The sequence below is a fragment of the Dromaius novaehollandiae genome, chromosome 32, assembly GCF_036370855.1.
Source record: "Dromaius novaehollandiae isolate bDroNov1 chromosome 32, bDroNov1.hap1, whole genome shotgun sequence".
NCBI classification, from domain to species: domain Eukaryota; kingdom Metazoa; phylum Chordata; class Aves; order Casuariiformes; family Dromaiidae; genus Dromaius; species Dromaius novaehollandiae.
The window spans coordinates 814,059-832,722 of NC_088131.1; the positions used below are offsets into that span (position 1 = coordinate 814,059).

At 66.3% G+C, this 18,664-nt stretch overlaps 2 protein-coding genes and 1 non-coding gene across 5 annotated transcripts in view; 2 read left to right on the top strand and 1 right to left on the bottom strand.

Annotated features, from left to right (window-relative positions):
• The window catches only part of TRAPPC1 (trafficking protein particle complex subunit 1), an 89,624-nt gene that overhangs the window by 40,264 nt on the left and 30,696 nt on the right, over positions 1–18,664 (bottom strand). The window lies entirely within an intron of this gene.
• On the top strand, positions 11,161–17,013 carry TMEM107 (transmembrane protein 107). 3 transcript variants are annotated; one of them, XM_064501096.1, is made up of 6 exons: positions 11,161–11,243; positions 11,861–11,965; positions 12,803–12,870; positions 13,972–14,072; positions 15,299–15,395; positions 15,624–17,013. In XM_064501096.1, the coding sequence occupies exons 2-6, from the start codon at positions 11,879–11,881 to the stop codon at positions 15,703–15,705; spliced, it is 435 nt and encodes a 144-aa protein (XP_064357166.1). In that variant the 5' UTR covers positions 11,161–11,243; positions 11,861–11,878; the 3' UTR covers positions 15,706–17,013. The 3 variants fall into 3 exon arrangements, with proteins under 3 accessions (XP_064357166.1, XP_064357167.1, XP_064357165.1); XM_064501097.1 differs by having other exon boundaries at positions 11,873–11,965; positions 15,510–17,013; XM_064501095.1 differs by having other exon boundaries at positions 11,873–11,965.
• LOC112993620 (U8 small nucleolar RNA) lies at positions 17,812–17,935 on the top strand. Its single transcript, XR_003261746.1, has one exon. It is a non-coding gene; the product is annotated as a U8 small nucleolar RNA (small nucleolar RNA).

Sequence of the window (18,664 nt, forward strand, 5' to 3'; positions counted from 1 at the left end):
TCCTCCCAGTTATTCCTAGTTCCCCCCAGTTCCCCCATTCCCCCCAGTTCTTCCCAGTTTCCCCAGTTCCTCCCAGTTCTCCCCGTTCCTCCCAGTCCCTCCCAATCCCCCCTGTTCCTCCCAGTTATTCCCAGTTCCCCCAGTTCCCCCATTCCCCCCAGTTTCCCCAGTTCCTCCCAGTCCCCCCAGTCCCCTCAGTCCTCCCAGTCCCTCCCAGTCTCCCCAGTTCCCCCAGTCCCCCCAGTTCCCCCAGTCCTCCCAGTCCCTCCATCTCCCCAGTTCCCCCCAGTCCCCCCAGTCCCTCCCAGTACCCTCAGTTCTTCCCAGTTCCCCCCGTTCCTCCCAGTTTACCCAGTCCCCCCAGTCCCTCCCAGTTATTCCCAGTCCCCCCAGTTCCTCCAGACCCCCAGTCCCCCCAGTTCCTCCAGACCCCCAGTTTCCCCAGTTCCTCCCAGTTCCCCCAGTTCCTCCCAGTCCCCCCAGTCCTCCCAGTTCCCCCCAGTCCCCCCAGTCTTCCCAGTCCCTCCCAGTCTCCCCAGTTCCCCCCAGTTCCCCCAGTCCTCCCAGTCCCTCCCAGTCTCCCCAGTTCCCCCCAGTCCCCCCAGTCCCTCCCAGTACCCTCAGTTCTTCCCAGTTCCCCCCCCTTCCTCCCAGTTATTCCCAGTCCCCCCAGTCCCCCCAGTTCTCCCAGTCCTCCCAGTTCCCCCTAGTTCCTCCCAGTCTCCCCCAGTTCTTCCCAGTTACCCCCCCGCGGGGGGGGGGGGATGGGGCACGTGGCCCCGGGCCCAGGGACACCTCGCCCCTCCCCCCCCCGGCCACCTCCGGCCGTTTGTCCCCTCCCCCCCCGGGGCCATTTGTCCCCTCCCGCCCCCCCCACTGGGGGACCCAGGCGTCCGGTTGGGGGGGGGGCAGGCGTCCGAGTGGGGGTTTTGGGGGGGGCCCAGGCGTCCGAGTGGGGTCTTGGGGATTGCACTGGGGGCCCAGGCGTCCGGGGGGGGCCCAGGCATCCGAGTGGGAGTTTAGGGGGGACCCAGGTGCCCGGGGGGGGGCCCTGGGGGGGGCCAGGCATCCCAGTGGGGTTTTTTTGGGGGGGGGGGGAAGGATCAACACTGCGCCCCCCCCCCCATTGCACCAGGGACTCAGGTGTTGGGGGGGGGTCAGGGGGGCCGTGGGGTTGGGGGGGGCCCAGGCGTCCGAGTGGAGGTATCTTGGGGGGGGGCCCCACAACTCTGTCCCCCCCCCCCAATTGCACCAGGGACCCAGGAGTCCGGATGGGATTTGGAGGGGGGGGCCCAGGCGTCCGAGCTGGGTTGGAGGGGGCACCACATCCCCATTGCACTGGGGGCCCAGGCGTCCGAGTGGGGGGGGGGTGAGGGGGGGGGGGCACAGCATTGCTCCCCCCATTGCACCGGGGGGGGCCCAGGCGTCCGGGAGGGGCCCAGGCGTCCGAGTACCATTTTGGGGGGGCACCACATCCCCATTGCACCAGGGGCCCAGGCGTCCGGGAGGGCCTGAGGGGCCCAGGCGTCGGGGGGGGGGCGGCTCCTGGCAGCCCCAAATTGCCATGAAACGAGCCCAAAAGGCTGCCGGCGCCCCTCCCCCGCCGGCACGCGGTGGGAGAGCCCAGGCGTCCGGGCTCCCAGGGCCCCCCGCCGCTTCACACCCCCTTCCTAAGCCGCCGAGGGGCCCAGGCGTCCGGGTTCCCAGGCCCCCCCCCCGCCCGGCACCCGCTGCCTTTCCCACGGTGGGGGGGGGGGAAGGGGCCCAGGCGTCCGGCGGGTGCCGGACACGTGCGGGATCAAAGGGACCCGCCGGGGGCGAGGGCCCAGGCATCCGGGGGACCCGCGGGGGGCCCAGGTGTCCGGGAGGCCCCGCGTGTGCCTCCCCCCCGCCCCCAGCCTGCAGCGGGCCCAGGCGTCCGGGCACCTCCAGCCCCAGTGCTCCCAGTGCTCCCAGTATCCCCCACCGACCCCCCAGTGCTCCCAGTATCCCCCCAGTGCCCCTCCCAGGTCCTCCCAGTGCTCCCAATGCCCTCCCAGTGATCCCAGTGTTCCCCCAGTGCTTCCAGTATCACTCCAGTATCCCCAGTGCTCCCAGTATCCCCCCCGTACCCCCCCAGTCCCCCCAGTTCCCCCAGCTCCCCCAGTGCTCCCAGTTCCCCCAGTTCCCCCAATCCCTCCCAGTTTCCCCAGTTCCCCCAGATCTCCCAGTGTTCCCAGTTCCCCCAGTCCCTCCCAGTGCCCCCAGTTCCCCCAGTCCCTCCAGTGCTCCCAGTCCCCCCAATTCCCCCAGTCCCTCCCAGTCCTCCCAGCTCTCCCCAGTTCCCCCAGCTCCCCCAGTTCTTCCAGTGCTCCCAGTCCCCCCAATTCCCCCAGTCCCTCCCAGTCTCCCCATTCCTCCAATCTCCCCAGTTCCCCCAGTACCCCCCAATCTCCTCAGTCCCCCCAGCTCTCCCAGCTCCCCCAGTCCCCCCAGTTCCCCCCAGTTCCCCCAATCCCTCCCAGTTTCCCCAGTTCCCCCAGCTCTCCCAGTTCCCCCAGTCCCCCCAGTTCCCCCAATCTCCCCAGTCCCCCCAGTTCCCCCAGTTGCCCCCAGTTTCCCCAGTCCCCCAGTGCTCCCAGTTGCCCCCAGTCCCCCCATTTCCCCCATTTCCCCCAGTCCCCCCAGTTCTCCCAGTTATTCCCAGCTCCCCCCAGTCCCCCCAGTCCCTCCCAGTGTCCCCAGTTCCCCCAGTTCCCCCAGTCCCTCCCAGTGTCCCCAGTTCCCCCAGTCCCTCCAGTGCTCCCAGTTCCCCCAGCCCCCCCAGTCCCTCCCAGTGCCCCCAGTTCCCCCAGTCCCTCCAGTGCTCCCAGTTCCCCCAGCCCCCCCAGTTCCCCCAGTGCCCCCAGTTCCCCCAGCTCCCCCCAGTGCTCCCAGTATCCCCCTCCCCCCCCCCGCGGAGGCCCCAGGCGCCAGAGCCCCCCTCCCCCGTTCCCCCTCCCCCCCGGGGGGGGGGCGGAGCCTCCGGGGCCCATAAAGGGGCAGCCCGGGGCGCCGGGGCTCAGACCCGCTCGGGGCTCGGACCCGCCGCGGCTCGGCCCCCCCGGCCCCCCCGGCACCATGAGCAGCGCCGCGGAGCCCCATGGCGACAGGAAGGTAACGGCCGCCCGGCCCCCGTCGGCTCCCCCCCGCCCGGCCCGGATCGCGCTCGGCCCGGTTCGGTCCCGATCAGGCTTGGTCCGGTTCGGCCCGGTTCAGTCCGGATCAGGCTCGGTCCAGATTGGCCCGGTTCAGCCTGGTTCGGTCCGGATCAGGCTTGGTCCGGTTCGGCCCGGTTCAGTCCGGATCAGGCTCGGTCCAGATTGGCCCGGTTCGGTCCGGATCAGGCTCGGTCCGGTTTGGCCCGGTTCAGTCTGGATTGGGCTCGGTCCAGATTGGTCCGGTTTGGCCCGGTTCGGTCCGGATCAGGCTTGGTCCGGTTTGGCCCGGTTCAGTCCGGATTGGGCTCAGTCCAGATTGGTCCGGTTTGGCCCGGTTCAGTCCGGATTGGGCTCAGTCCAGATTGGTCCGGTTCGGCCCAGTTCGGTCCGGATCAGGCTTGGTCCAGATTGGCCCGGTTCGGTCCGGATCAGGCTTGGTCCGGTTTGGCCCGGTTCAGTCTGGATCAGGCTCGGTCCAGATTGGTCCGGTTTGGCCCGGTTCAGTCCGGATCAGGCTCGGTCCAGATTGGCCCGGTTCAGTCCGGATCAGGCTTGGTCCGGTTCGGCCCGGTTCAGTCCAGATCAGGCTCGGTCCAGATTGGCCCGGTTTGGCCCGGATCAGGCTCGGTCCGGTTCGGCCCGGTTCAGTCCGGATCAGGCTTGGTCCAGATTGATCCGGTTTGGCCCGGTTCGGTCCGGATGAGGCTTGGTCCGGTTTGGCCCAGTTTGGCCCGGTTCAATCTGGATCAGGCTTGGTCCAGTTTGGCCCGGTTCAATCCAGATCAGGCTCGGCCCAAATTGGCCTGGATCGGCCCTGGCCCAGTTTGGCCCAGTTTGGCTCAGGTCAGTCTGGATCAGGCTTGGTCCAGTTCAGTCTGGTTCAGCCCAGATCAGCCCTGGCCCAGTTTGGCCCAGATCAACCTGGTTCGGCCCAGTTTGATCCAGATCAGGCTTGGCCTGGTTCGTACCGGTTCCATCTGGATCAGGCTTGTTCCAGTTTGGCCCGGATCAGCCATGGTCCAGTTCAGCCCAGATTGGCCCAGCTTGCCTCAGTCTGGATCAGGCTTGGTCCAGATCGGCCCGGTTTGGCCTGGAACGGCCCAGTTTGACTTGGGTCGGTCCAGATCAGGCTTGGCCCAGATTGCCCTGGTTCCGTCCTGGCCTGGTTCGACCCGGGTCAGCCCAGTTCGGCTCGGGTTAGTCCAGATCAGGCTTGGTCCGGTTCGGTCCGGATCAGCCCTGTTTGGCCCTGGCCCTATTTGGCCCTGGCCTGGTTCTGCCTGGATCAGTCCTGGCCTAGTTCAGCCCAGATCGGCCCGGTTCGACTCAGGTCGGTCCAGATCAGGCTTGGCCTGGTTCAGCCCAGATCGGCCCTGGCCCAGTTCAGCCCAGTTTGGCCTGGATTGACCTGATTCAGCCCTGGCCCAGATCGACCCGGTTCAGCTTGAGTAGGTCCAGATCAGGGTTGGCCTGGATCGGCCCAGTTCGGCCTTAGCCCAGTTTGGCCCAGTTCGGCCCAGTTTGGCCCTGGCCTGGTTCAGCCCGGATCAGCCTGGTTCGGCCCAGATCAATCCGGTTCAGCCCTAGCCCCATTCAAGACGGTCTGGATCAGGCCTGGCCCAGTTCAGCCCAGATCGGCCCAGTTGGGCCCTGGCCTGGTTCAACCCCACTAGGCTTCTCCCTAAACCAGTTCAGCCCAGTTTGGCCCTGGCCCTGTTTGGCTTTGGCCTGGTTCAACCCAGATTGGCCCAGTTTGGCCCAGTTTGGTTTGGTTTCCACCTGACCAGTTTGGATCGACCCAGTCCAGGCTTTTCCCAGTTCATCTGAGCTTGGATTGGCCCAATTTGGCCTGATTCAACCAGTTCAGCTTCAGCCCAGTTTGGCCTGGTTTGACCCAGTTCAACTTGGTTCAAGCCAGTTCAATTTGGTTCAGTCCAGTCTGTCCCAGTTTGGCCCAATTTGACCTGGTTCAGCTTGGTTTGGCCCGGTGTGGCTCTAACTGGCCTGGTTCAGCCCAGTTTGGCTCGGTTTGACCCGGTTCAGCCCAGTTTGGCTCGGTTTGACCCAGTTCAGCCCAGTTTGGCCCGGTTCGACCCAGTTCAACTTGGTTCAAGCCAGTTCAGTCCAGTTTGGCCCAGTTTGGCCCAATTTGACCTGGTTCAGCTCGGTTTGGCTCAGACTGGCCTGGTTCGACCCAGTTCAGCCCGACTTGACCCAATTTGGCCCAGTTCAGCTCGATTTGGCCTGGTTTGATCTGGTTTGGCTCAGTTCAACCTGGTTCAGCTCAGCCCAGCTCGGATCAGCCCAGGTCAACCTGGTTCGAACTGATTTAGCCCAGTTCGGCCCAGTTCAGCCCAGTTCAGCTCGACCTGCTCCAGGCTCATCCCAGTTCATCCGGGCGGGCTCAAACCAGTCCAGCTTGGCCTGGTTTGGTTCGGATTGGCCCAGTTTGGTCCAGCTTGGCCCAGTTCATCTGACTCGGCCCAGCTTTGTCCTGACTTGACCCAGTTTGGCCCAGTTCAAGCCAGTTTGGTTCCTTTTGCCCCGGGGCTGGGCTCCGTCCATGTTGGCCCAGTTCTGCCCAGGTTTGGCCCTGTTCGGTTCAGATTTGACCCAGTTTGGCCCAGCTTGCTTTTGGTGGGGTCAACCCCCAAATCCCAGTTCGGTCTGGCCCAGTTCGGTTCCATTAGGTTTTCTAACCCGGGCCGGTTTGGCCCAGTTTGGCCCAGTTCAGCCCCATCCCGACCTGGCTTGGTTGAGTCCTGGCCTGGTTTGGCGTGGTTTGGCCCTGTTCGAACCCAACATGGTTCAGTTGACTCCTGGCCCAGTTCAAACACAGCCTGGCCCAGTTTGGCCCCAACCTGGCCCAGTTCAGCCCAGTTTAGCCCCAACCCAACTAGCCCAGTTTGACCCAGTTCATCCCACTCACATCCTGGTTCGACCTCAACCCAACCTGGCCTGCTTCAGCCTGGTTTGGCCCAGTTCAGCCCCATCCCGACCCTGGTTTGGCCCAGTTCAGCCCAGTTCAGCCCCATCCTGACCTGACCCAGTTTGTCCCCAGCCCCATTCAGTTGTGCCCTGGCCCAGTTTGGTTTGGTTGTGCCCCAGCCTGGCCCAGCTCTGAATCCCACCTTCACTCCTGCCCCCGGCTCTGTTCCTCTCCCTCCTCCCTCCCGGGCAGCTCCTGAAGCCGCTCATGGAGAAGCGCCGCCGCGACCGCATGAACCGCAGCCTGGACCGGCTCCGGCTGCTTCTGCTCTCTGCCACTCACGACGAGGTGAGGCTCTATCGCGACTATCGCGGCTCTATCGCGGCTATCGCGGTCCTATCGCGGCTCTATCGCGGCTCCCCTGCCATTAGCGCCTCGTTATCCCGCCTGTCGCCTCCCTTTTAGCCTTTTTCACTGCTAAGCTGCAGCTTTGTGGCCACTATCGCCCCCCAGCGGCAGTATCGCGGTACTACCGCAGCTCTATCGCGGCTTGGTTGCCATTAGCGCCTCATTATTCCACCTGTCGCCTCCCGTTTAGGCTTTTTCATTGCTGCACCGCGGCTTTGTCGCCATTATTGCCCCCCCCGCGGCACTATCGCGGCCCTATCGTGGCTCCCGCCCACTGTCGCGGTGTTACATGTGTCTCCCCCGCCTCTCTCTCGCTTCCCCCCTGACCCCCCCACCCAGCGCCTCCGAAACCCCAAGGTGGAGAAGGCCGAGATCCTGCAGAAGACGGTGCAGTTCCTGCGGGCGCAGCCCCTCTCAGGTCCGTGCCTCGGTTTCCCCCCCAGGGTAACCGCACCCAGGAGCCCGTGGGGCTTCTTGGGCTGGCGCGGGGGGGCGCGGGGCGGCGCGGGCCCTCACGGCGTCTCTCTCCGCCACAGAGCCCTCGGCGACGGCGGAGCTGTTCCTGCGGCGCTACCGCAGCGGCTACCGGGAGTGCCTGGCCCGCGCCGCCCGCTTCCTGCAGGCCGCCGGCCCCACGGATGCCGGCCCCACGGATGCCCCCCGGCCCCCCGGCGGCCCCCGCTCGCCCCCGGGCCGCCCCGGACTGGCCCCGCCTCTGCGGGCTGGGCCCGTCTCCCCCGGTTACCCCGGTTACGGGCCCGGTTACCCCGGTTATGGGCCGACGCTGGGGCCTAGGCCCAGGCCCGATGGCGGCCCGGGGTGCGGCGACGGCCCCCGTTGCCTTGGCGACGACCCCCGGCGCCCTGGAGACAGCTTTGGTTGCCCCGGAGACGACCCCGCTCGCCCCGGTTACCACGGTCACGGGCCTGCGCTGGGGCCTACTCCCAGGCCTGACAGCCGCAATGGCCCCTATTGCCCCGGCGATGGCTCCGGTTGCCCTGGAGACAGCCCTGGTTACCCCGGCAACAACCCCTGGTGCCCTAGAGACAGCCCCGGTTGCCCTGGAGACGGCCCTGCTTGCCCCGGTTACCACGGTTACAGGCCTGGTCTCAGGCTTGCTCACAGGCCTGACAACGGCTATGGCCACCGTTGCCCCGGTGACGGCTCCGGTTGCCCCGGCGACGGCCCCTGGCGCCCTGGAGACAGCCCTGGTCACCCTGGAGACGACCCCGGTTGCCCCGGCGACAGCCCCGATTACCACAGTTACCGGCCTGCTCTTGGGCCTACTCACAGGCCTGACAGCGGCGACGGCCCCGGTTGCCCCGGCGACGGCCCCGGTTGCCCTGGCAACAGCCCTGGTTGCCTTGGAGACGGCCCCAGGTGCCCCGGTTGCCATGGTTACGGGCCTGGTCTGGGGCCTGGTCTGGGGCCTAGTCCGAGGCCTAGTCTGAGGCCTGGTTTCGGGCCTAGTCTGGGGCCCGACCACGGCGTCGGCCATGACACCCACATCGGCCATGACACCCGCGTCGGCCATGACACCCGCGCAGGCCCCGGCCACGAGGACTCAGGGCGCCGGTGCGCCAAGGCGGGCCGGGCCGGGGCTGGGGGGCCGCCGGGGCCACCCCGGCGTGTCTGGAGACCCTGGCCCTGACCCCCGGGTGCCGGGGAGGGGGTGGGGCAGGGCGGGGGGGCCTGGGGGGAGGGGCTTGGACTGGTCTACTGGGAGGGAGGCCCTTTTTACTGGTGTACTGGGAGAAGGGGGAATTTGAACTGGTGTACTGGGAGGGAGACCCTTTTTTAACTGGTCTACTGGGAGAACGGGGAATTTGAACTGGTCTGCTGGGAGAACAGACCCTTCTTTACTGGTCTAGTGGGAGAAGGGGGAATTTGAACTGGTCTACTGGGAAAACTGGCCCTTTTTACTGGTATACTGGGAGAAGGGGGAATGTGAACTGGTCTACTGTGAGGGAGGCCCTTTTTTACTGGTGTACTGGGAGAACAGGCCCTTTTTACTGGTATACTGGGAGAACGGGGTATTTGAACTGGTCTACTGGGAGAAAGGCCCTTTTTTAACTGGTCTACTTGGAGAAGGGGGAATTTGAACTGGTCTACTGGGAGAACAGGGAATTTGAACTGGTCTACAGGGAGAAGGGCAAGTTTGAACTGGTCTACTGGGAGAAAGGCCCTTTTTACTGGTCTACTGGGAGAATGGGGTATTTGAACTGGTCTACTGGCAGAACAGGATATTTGAACTGGTCTACTGGGATAATGAGCCCTTTTTAACTGGTTTACTGGGAGAATAAGATATTTGAAGTGGTCTACTGGGAGAACGGGGAATTTGAACTGGTCTACTGGGAGGAAGGCAGCTTTTAACTGGTATACTGGGCAGACGGGGATTTTAACGGGTATACTGGGAGGTCTGAACTTTGCTACTGGTATACTGGGAGAACAGGAGAGTTTTACCTGGTAGACTGGGAGGAAGGCCCCTTTTCACTGGTATACTGGGAGGGCCCAGCTTTACGACTGGGATACTGGAACGATGGCGGCTATACTGGGAGTGAGGCGCTTTTTCACTGGTGTACTGGGAGGAAGGTGGGTTTTTGACTGGTCTACTGGGGAAGCGGCGTTTGCTTTTGCTGGTATACTGGGAGAGGTCATTTTTTAACTGGTGTACTGGGAGGTAGGTGGTTTTAACTGGTATACTGGGAAGAAGGGGGGCTTTTGCTTAGTATACTGGGAGGATGGCAGTTTTTAACTGGTATACTGGGAGGATGGCAGTTTTTAACTGGTATACTGGGAGGATGGCTTTTTTCTTACTGGTATACTGGGAAGAAAGGGATTTTTTTACTGGTATACTAGGAAGAAAGGCTTTTTTTACTGGTATACTGGGAGGAAGGGTTTCTTTTTACTGGTATACTGGGAAGAAGGGCTCTTTTAGTGGTATACTGGGAGGAAGGGGTTCTTTTTACTGGTAGACTGGGAGGAAGGGTTTTGTTACTGGTAGACTGGGAGGAAGGAGGGTTTCTTACTGGTATACTGGAAGGAAGGAGGGTTTCTTACTGGTATACTGGGAGGAAGGGTTTTGTTACTGGTATACTGGGAGGAAGGAGGGTTTCTTACTGGTAGACTGGGAGGAAGGAGGGTTTCTTACTGGTATACTGGGAGGAAGGGTTTTGTTACTGGTATACTGGGAGGAAGGAGGGTTTCTTACTGGTATACTGGGAGGATGAGGGACTCCCCCACTCCGGATCTGCCCCTATTTTACCCCAGACCCAGAATTAATTCAAATTTCCCAAATTGAGGGTTTTTGCCCCAAAATGCTGCCCCGGGGTCCCGGAGGCTCCTCCCTCCCTGGGACAATCCCAGTCCTGGCCGGGAACTGGGAGAACTGGGAAGGGCTCTGGGAGGGTGGGGGGCAGCTTGGGGCTCCCAGGGTTGGTTTTGGGGTGAATAAAGGGAATTTTGGGGCTCTGTTAATGCTTTTTTCCCCGCCGTGGGAAAAGGCGGCAAAATTGGGGGGGAAAAGGGGTGGGAGAAGGGGGGGTGGGGGGGAAAATAGCTGTTTTTGGTTGTTCTGACTTTTTCTTGCCCTTTCCTGTCATTTCTTTGTACCCTGCCCCCTTTTTCCCTGGATTTTTTTGGGGAAAAAACCCCAATTTCAATACACGATTTGAGGCATCCTGCCGGTGCCTGGCTCCTTGGTGGGGGGGGGGGACCCTATAGGAGACCCCAGCGCCTATGGGCTCCTCGGTGCAGCCCTATATAATGGCAAGGGTCCCTATAGGGCAGGGTGTGGCCCTATGGGGGGGTCTCTATAGGGTGGGGTGTGCCTGGTCCCTATGGGGGGGTCCCTATAGGGCAGGGTGTGGCCCTACGGGGGGGTCTCTATAGGGTGGGGTGTGCCTGGTCCCTATGGGGGGTCCCTATAGGGCGGGGTGTGCCTGGTCCCTATGGGGGGGTCCCTTTAGGGTGGAGTGTCCCTATAGGGTTCCCTATGGGGGTCCCTATGGGGCACGGTGTCCCTATGGGGGTCCCTATGGGGGGTCCCTATAGGGCAGAGTGTGCAGGGTCCCTATGGGGTGGGTCCTCATGGGCGGGGGTCCCTATAGGACCGGGTGTCTCTACGAGGGTCCCTATGGGGGGGTCCCTATGGGGCAGGGTGTCCCCATGGGGGTGTCCCTATGGGGCAGGGGGTCCCTATGGCAGGGTCCCTATAGGGCAGAGTGTGCAGGGTCCCTATGGGGTGGGTCCTCATGGGGGGGGTCCCTATGGGGGGTCCCTATAGGGTGGGTGTCTTTATGGGGGTCCCTATGGGGGGGTCCCTATGGGGCCGGGGGACCCTACAGGGGTCCCTATGGGGGGGTCCCTATGGGGGGGGTCCTCGCGGGGGGGTCCCTATGGGGCAGGGGGTCCCTATAGGGGCCCCTATGGGAGAGGCGCCTCACACTCACCCTCCCACTCGCCCCGCCCCTCCCCGCCCCTCGCCCCGCCCCTCGCCCCGCCCCTGGCTGCCACCGCTCTCGCCCCGCCCCTCGCTGCTCTCGCCCCGCCCCTCGCCCCGCCCCTCGCCCCGCCCCTCTCCGCCCCCGACCTCGCCCCGCCCCTCCCGCCCCTCGCCCCGCCCCCTCGCCGCCGCGCAGGCGCAGTGGCCGGCGGCCGGGGGGGGCGGGGCTGGCGCCGTTGCCCCGGCAACGCGCGGCCTAGCGCGGTGCGCGGAGCCTGCGGCGGTGCGTGGGGCCGGGGGGGGGGTCCTGGGGGGGCCATAGGGCCGGGGAGGGTCCTGTGGGGGGGGACAGGGCCTGGGGAGGGTTATGGGGGGGCTCGAGGGGGTCGTGGGGGGGGTTGGGGGGTCCATAGGGCTGGGGGGGGCCCTGTGGGGGGGGAATAAAGGCCTCGGGGGGGGGTGCTTGTGGGGGGGGCAGGGCCTGGGGGGGTTATGGGGGTGTTGGGGGGGGTCCATAGGGCTGGGGGGAGCCCTGTGGGGGGGGAGCAGGGCCTTGGAGGGGGGTTATGGTGGGCCTGGGGGGGCCATAGGGCCTGGGGGGTCCCCGGGGGGGACATCAGGGCCTGGGGGGGTCCGGGGGTGTCTCTGGGGGGGGACAAGGGCCTGGGGGGGTCCTGGGGGGGTCCTAGGGTCTGGGGGGGTCCCTGGGGGTGACATCAGAGCCGGGGGGGTCCCTGGGGGGAGACAAGGGCTTGGGGGGGTCCCTGGGGGGGGACATCAGAGCTTGGGGGGGTCCTGGGGGGGTTGGGGGCACTGGGGGGGGGTTGGGGACCCCGGGGGGTGACAGGGACCCCGGGGGGGGGGTGTCACCATCCCCACGTGACCCTCCGCCCCCCCCAGGACCCCCCCCAGGCCCCCATGGCGTCGCTGGGGGTGCTGGTGCCGGCCCGGTTCCTCGCCCTCACGGCCCATCTCGTCACCGTCCTCACCATCCTCTGGGCCCGGGTGAGCACATGCTAAGCACACGCTAGGAACACGCTAAGCACACGGCTCCCCGGCGCCCCGTGGGGGCCTTGGCGTGGCAAGGGCCTCGGTACACCGTGCCCACGCTAAGCCCACGCTAAGCACACGCCAGGCGCACGCTGAGCACATGCCGAGCACATGCTAAGCACACACCGGGCGCACGCCAAGCACATGCCAAGCACATGCCGAGCACATGCTGAGCACATGCCAGGCACACGCCAAGCACATGCCGAGCACACGCCTTGGCACGCTGTGCACACGCGTGTCAACACGCCATGTGCATGCCTCGGCACGCCACGTGCCTCGACACGCTGCGCACGCGTTAAGACACCGTGCACATGCCTCGGCATGCCGTGCACACGCTCCAACACGCCACGGACACGCCTCAACACGCCTCGACACGCCGGAGACAAAAGCGTCACGCACCAAAACGGTCCACGCAGCTCAGAACGCCTGGGCCCCCCGGGGCGGGGGGAAGGGGTAGCCCGGACGCCTGGGCCCCTTTGGGGGGGCTGCTCGGACACCTGGGCCCCTGAGGGGGGGCGGGAGCAGCTCCCGGACGCCTGGGTCCCCTGGGAGGGGGTGCCTGGACGCCTGGGCCCCTCGGGGTGGTGTGGGAGCGGCTCCCGGACGCCTGGGCCCCCCGGGGGGAGGGTGCCTGGACACCTGGGCCCTTGAGGGGGGGCAGGAGCGGCTCCCGGACACCTGGGTCCCCCCTGGGGGGTGCCCGGATACCTGGGTCCCCCCAAGGGGGTTACCCGGACGCCTGGGCCCCCCGGGGGGGGCGGGAGCGGCTCCCGGACGCCTGGGCCCCCGCAGGACCCCCATGTGCTGGCCTCGCTACCGCTGGAGTTCTCGCCGGAGGAGTACGCCCGCGTGGACACTGAGTGAGGACCCCCCCCCCCGGGGCACCCATGGGTGCCTGAGCCCCTCCTGGGGGCACCCATGGGACCCTGCACCCCCCCAGGGCACCCATGGGTCTTCCATCCCCCCCCGGGGCACCCATGGGTCCCTGACTCCCCCTCCGGGGCACCCATGGGTGCCTGACCCCCCCTCAGGCACCCATGGGACCCTGTACCCCCCCCGGGCACCCATGGGACACTGATCCCTGCCCCCCGGGGCACCCATGGGTCTCCCATCCCTCCCCGGGGCACCCATGGGTCCCTGAGCCCCTCCTGGGGGCACCCATGGGACCCTGCACCCCCCCAGGGCACCCATGGGTCTTCCATCCCCCCCCGGGGCACCCATGGGTCCCTGACTCCCCCTCCGGGGCACCCATGGGTGCCTGACCCCCCCTCAGGCACCCATGGGACCCTGTACCCCCCCCGGGCACCCATGGGACACTGATCCCCGCCCCCCGGGGCACCCATGGGTCTCCCATCCCTCCCCGGGGCACCCATGGGTCCCTGAGCCCCTCCTGGGGGCACCCATGGGTCTGCCATCGCCCCCCCTGGGGCACCCATGGGTGCCTGACCCCCCCCTCGGGGGCACCCATGGGCCCCCCCATGTCCCCCTGTGTCCCCCCCTGTGTCCCCCCATGTCCCCTGTGGCCTTGCGCCCCCCCAGCCCCCCCCGTGTCCCCCCCGTGTCCCCCCGACCCCCCTGACCCCCCCGTGTCCCCCCCGTGTCCCCGCAGGCTGCTGGTGGCCCTGGGGGTGACGCTGGGGCTCCTGGGGCTGGAGCTGGGCAGGTTCCCCGTGTCCCCCCATGTCCCCCCCCGTGTGTCCCCCCCAGCCCCCCCGTGTCCCCCCCATGTCCCCCTGACCCCCCCATGTCCCCCTGACCCCCCCGTGTCCCCCCCGTGTCCCCGCAGGCTGCTGGTGGCCCTGGGGGTGACGCTGGGGCTCCTGGCGCTGGAGCTGGGCGGGTTCCCGTGTCCCCCCATGTCCCCCCCCGTGTGTCCCCCCCAGCCCCCCCGTGTCCCCCCCATGTCCCCCTGACCCCCCCATGTCCCCCTGACCCCCCCACGCCCCCCCGTGTCCCCGCAGGCTGCTGGTGGCCCTGGGGGTGACGCTGGGGCTCCTGGCGCTGGAGCTGGGCGGGTTCCTCTCCGGCCTCTCCATGTTCCACCGGCCCCAGGCGCTGCTCTGTACGTGCCCCCCCCGCCCTGCGAACCCCCCCGGGCACCCTTGGGTCCCCCTGGGTCCCCCCAACCCCCCCCGGGCACCCTTGGGTCCCCCAAACCCCCCTGGGTCCCCCCCAAGCCCCCCCCCGGGCACCCCTGGGTCTCTATGGCCCCCCCACACCCCCCTGGGCACCCTTGGGTCCCCCCGAGCCCCCCCAGGCACCCTTGGGTCCCCCTGAACCCCCCCGGGCCCCCCCCGGGCACCCTTGGGTCCCCCCAAATGCCCCTGGGTCCCTCCAAACCCGCCTGGGCACCCTTGGGTCCCCCAAACCCCCCTGGGTCCCCCCCAAGCCCCCCCCGGGCACCCCTGGGTCTCTATGGGCCCCCCCCACCCCCCTGGGCACCCTTGGGTCCCCCCGAGCCCCCCCAGGCACCCTTGGGTCCCCCTGAACCCCCCCGGGCCCGCCCCGGGCACCATTGAGTCCCCCCAAACGCCCCTGGGTCCCTCCAAACCCCCCCGGGCACCCTTGGGTCCCCCAAAACCCCCCTGGGTCTCCCCAAGCCCCCCCCCGGGCACCCCTGGGTCTCTATGGGCCCCCCCACACCCCCCTGGGCACCTTTGGGTCCCCCCCAGCCCCCCCAGGCACCCTTGGGTCCCCCCAAACGCCCCTGGGTCCCTCCAAACCCCCCCCCGGGCACCCTTGGGTCTCCCTGGGCCCCCCCCAGGCACCCCTGGGTCCCCCCAACCCCCCCAAACCCCCTTGGGCCCCCCTGGGCCCCCCAGGCAGCCCTGGGCCCCCCCGGGCACCCTTGGGTCCCCCCCAACCCCCCCAGGCACCCCTGGGTCCCACTGAACCTCCCCCGGGCACCCCCAAACCCCCCTGCATCCCCCCAGGCATCCATGGCCCCCCCGGGCCCCCCCCAGGCCTCCCAGGCACCCCTGGGCCCCCCTGGGCACCCCGCAACCCTCCCTGCACCCCTCTGCCCCCCCCGGGCACTCCTGGGACCCCCCAGGCCCCCCCCAAACCGGGCCCCCCCCACCAAGGCCCCCCCCACACCGCCGCCCTCCCCCAAACCGCAGCACCCAAAACCCAGGGACACCCCAAACCCTGGGGGGGCCTTTTGGGGTCCCTCGTGGGGATCTGGGGGGGCTCTGGGCATCCCCGCCCCCCCCCAGGCTTTTGGGGGGGTCCCCAGATTTGGGGGGGGGGGCCCGAAACGCCATGTTTTCCCCGCCCCCCCCCCCCCAGCGGCGATGGCCCACGGCGGCACCACCCTGGCTCTGCTCCTCTTCCTCGCCGAGCGCTGGGACTGCGGCGCTTACTGGGGGCTCCTGGGTGCCGGCAGGTGGGTGACAGGTTTTGGGGACCCCCCCTTCACCCCCCTGCACCCCAAAGCTGCCCCCCGCACCCCAAAACCCCCCCGGACACCCCCTTGGTTTGTGTCCCCCCCCTCCTCCAGCGCCCTGCCGGCTGCCACCGAGCTGCTGCTGATGGGCGTCGTGTTGGGGTGCAAGAGGAAAGTGGGGTGACGCGGCGAGAAGGGAGCCTGAAAGCGGTGTGACACCCTGAAAAGGGACCCCGAAAGCGGTGTGACACCTCGAAAAGGACCCCGAAAGCGGTGTGACACCTCGAAAAGGAGCCCGAAAGCGGTGTGACACCCCAAAAGGGAGCCCGAAAGCGATGTGACACCTCGAAAAGGAGCCCGAAAGCGGTGTGACACCAGGAAGGGACCCCAAAACAGGTGTGACACCCCGAAAAGGACCCTGAAACCAGTGTGACACCCCCCCCAAAAGGATCTGGACCCTGAAAGCGGTGTGACACCCAAAAAAGGACCCCAACAGGACCCCGAAAACGTCATGACACCTGGAAGGGACCCCAAAAGTGGTGTGACACCACGAAAAGGACCCCAAAAGCGATATGACACCGGGAAGGGAGCCTGAAACTGGTGTGACACCCCAAAAAGGACCCCGAGGGGACCCCGAAAGCGGTGTGACACCCGGAAGAGACCCTGAAAGCGGTGTGACACCCTGAAAAGGACCCCAAAACTGGTGTGACACCCCCCCAAAAGGACCTGGACCCTGAAAGCAGTGTGACACTTCAAAAAGGGACCCCAAAACCGGTGTGATGCCCCAAAAAGGACCCCAAAAGCGGTGTGACACCCCAAGGGGACCCCAAAACTGGTGTGACACCCCGCCAAAAGGATCTGGACCCTGAAAGCGATGTGACACCCGAAAAAGGACCCTGAGGGGACCCCAAAAATGTTGTGACACCTGGAAGGGACCCTGAAAGTGGTATGACACTGCAAAAAGGGACCCCGAAAGCAGTGTGACACCTTGAAAAGGGACCCTGAAAGCGGTGTGACACCCTGAAAAGGATCCTGAAAGCGCTGTGACGCCCCAAAAAGGACCCCGAGGGGACCGCGAAAGCGGTGTGACACCCCCTAGAATGATCTGGAGCCTGAAGTGGTGTGACACCCCGAAAAGGACCCCGAAAGCAGTGTGACACCCCGAAAAGGAACCTAAAACTGGTGTGACACCCCGAAAAGGACCCCGAAAGTGGTGTGACACCCCGAAAAGGACCCTAAAACCGGTGTGACACCCTGAAAAGGATCCTGAAAGCGGTGTGACGCCCCAAAAGGGACCCAGAGGGGACCCTGAAACCGGTGTGACACCCTCTCCAAAAGGATCTGGACCCCGAAAGCAGTGTGACACCCTGGAAAGGACCCCGGAAACTGGTGTGACAGCCCAAAAAGGACTCCGACGGGACCCCAAAACTGGTGTGACACCCCAAGAAGTATCCAGACAGGTGGGGAGACCCCAAAACCGCTGTGACACCCCCCCAAGGGACCCTAAAACCTCCGTGTCCCCCCCAACAAGGACCAGGACAGGCAGGGGGGGCCCCAAAACCTCTGTCACCCCCTAAAAAAGCATTTCTTACACCCCAAATAAACGGTTTTGTAGGCACCGGGGATGTGTCTCGTGGTGGCGGGATACGCTCAGACACAGGTACATGCGTGTACAAACAGCCGACTGTAGCCGCAGGCGCAGGCACGCCTGTACACCCACACGGCTGTACCTAGTGACAGCTGTGCACACGTGGCTGTACAGGCGTGTGGACACGCGGGGACGTTGTGCGTGCCGAAGCGGCTGCATACGTGGACGCACAGCTGCCTGCGTGCGGTTGTACACACAGGCGCACGTGTGTGTGTGCGTGGACACACGGTAACACACCCGCACGCTCACACCCCAAAAGGGTGTGCGTCTCTGCTCCCGCTAATACGGTACTGCAGCCCCCAATACGGTATTGCGCCTCTGCTCCCGCCAGTACGGCTCTGCGCCCCCCCATACGGTACTGCGCCTCTGCTCCTGCCAATACGGTACTGCGCCCCCCTTAATACGGGACTGCGCCCGTGCTCCCGCCAATACGGCACTGCGCCCCCCATAATACGTTACTGCGCCCCAGCTCCCGTCAATACGGCTCCGCGCTTCTCATAGACATAACCCCGCCCGCGGGCGCGCCTCGCCGCGGCGCCCCGCCCTTATGCAAATGAGGCTCGCTGGGCACCCTGGGAGCGCGGCGGTGGGGATTTCCATGGCGGTGGAGCCGCTCTGCGGCGGCGTAGACGACCGGGATTGGGCGGAGGATGTCGGGAAGGGTCAGGGGGTTCCCGGTGTGGGTAGGGGCGGGAGAGGCGGCGGCTCGCCGTGACCTCGGGAGCGATGGCGCGGGGGGGGGAGGGAGGGGGTGGCAGTGCGTGGGTATCGTCAGTGCGGTATATCCTGACCTGCCCCGCTCCGGCGGGCAGCACGTGATGAGCGGAGCGTGATGACGCGTGATTAGAGTCGCGCGGCGCGGGCGCTGCAACCGCCCGCGCCTCCCTCTGACTGCGCAGCCGCGCGGGGCACGACGGGTACCGCTGGGGGGGAAGGGAGGAGCTGCGCGTGCGTATGAGGTGTTCACGTGCAACGGGCTTGCAGCGGCGTTTGCACGACTATGAGTGTCCCGGGAGCTGTGCTGGGGAACGAGTGTGCAAGGGCGTCTGTGTAATGGCGCCTGGGGAGCGAGTGTGCAAGAGTGCACGTGCAATGGAGCCTGGTGCCTGGGGAGCGGAGACCTTGGGCAGTGAGTGTGCAAGAGTGCGCGTGCAATGGAGCCTGGTGCCTGGGGAGTGAGCGTGCAAGAGTGCACGTGTGTAATGGTGCCTGGGGAGCGAGTGTGCAAGAGTGCACGTGCAATGGAGCCTGGTGCCTGGGGAGCCGAGAGCTTGGGCAGTGAGTGTGCAAGAGTGCACGTGCAATGGAGCCTGGTGCCTGGGGAGTGAGCGTGCAAGAGTGCACGTGTGCAATGGTGCCTGGGGAGCGAGTGTGCAAGAGTGCACGTGCAATGGAGCCTGGCGCCTGGGGAGCCTAGACCTTGGGCAGTGAGTGTGCAAGAGTGCACGTGCAATGGAGCCTGGTGCCCGGGGAGTGAGCGTGCAAGAGTGCACGTGTGCAATGGTGCCTGGGGAGTGAGTGTGCAAGAGTGCACATGCAATGGAGCCTGGGGAGTGAGCGTGCAAGAGTGCGCGTGCAATGGAACCTGGTGCCTGGGGAGCCTAGACCTTGGGCAGTGAGT

What these genes read in the sequence shown, in the direction of transcription:
- TMEM107 (XM_064501096.1), top strand. Translation starts at nt 11,879, where the DNA reads ATGGCGTCGCTGGGGGTGCTGGTGCCGGCCCGGTTCCTCGCCCTCACG. An exon ending in TACGCCCGCGTGGACACTGA is followed by an intron (nt 12,871 to 13,971) that starts GTGAGGACCCCC and finishes GTGTCCCCGCAG; the next exon opens with GCTGCTGGTGGCCCTGGGGG. An exon ending in GGGCTCCTGGGTGCCGGCAG is followed by an intron (nt 15,396 to 15,623) that starts GTGGGTGACAGG and finishes CACCCTGAAAAG; the next exon opens with GGACCCCGAAAGCGGTGTGA.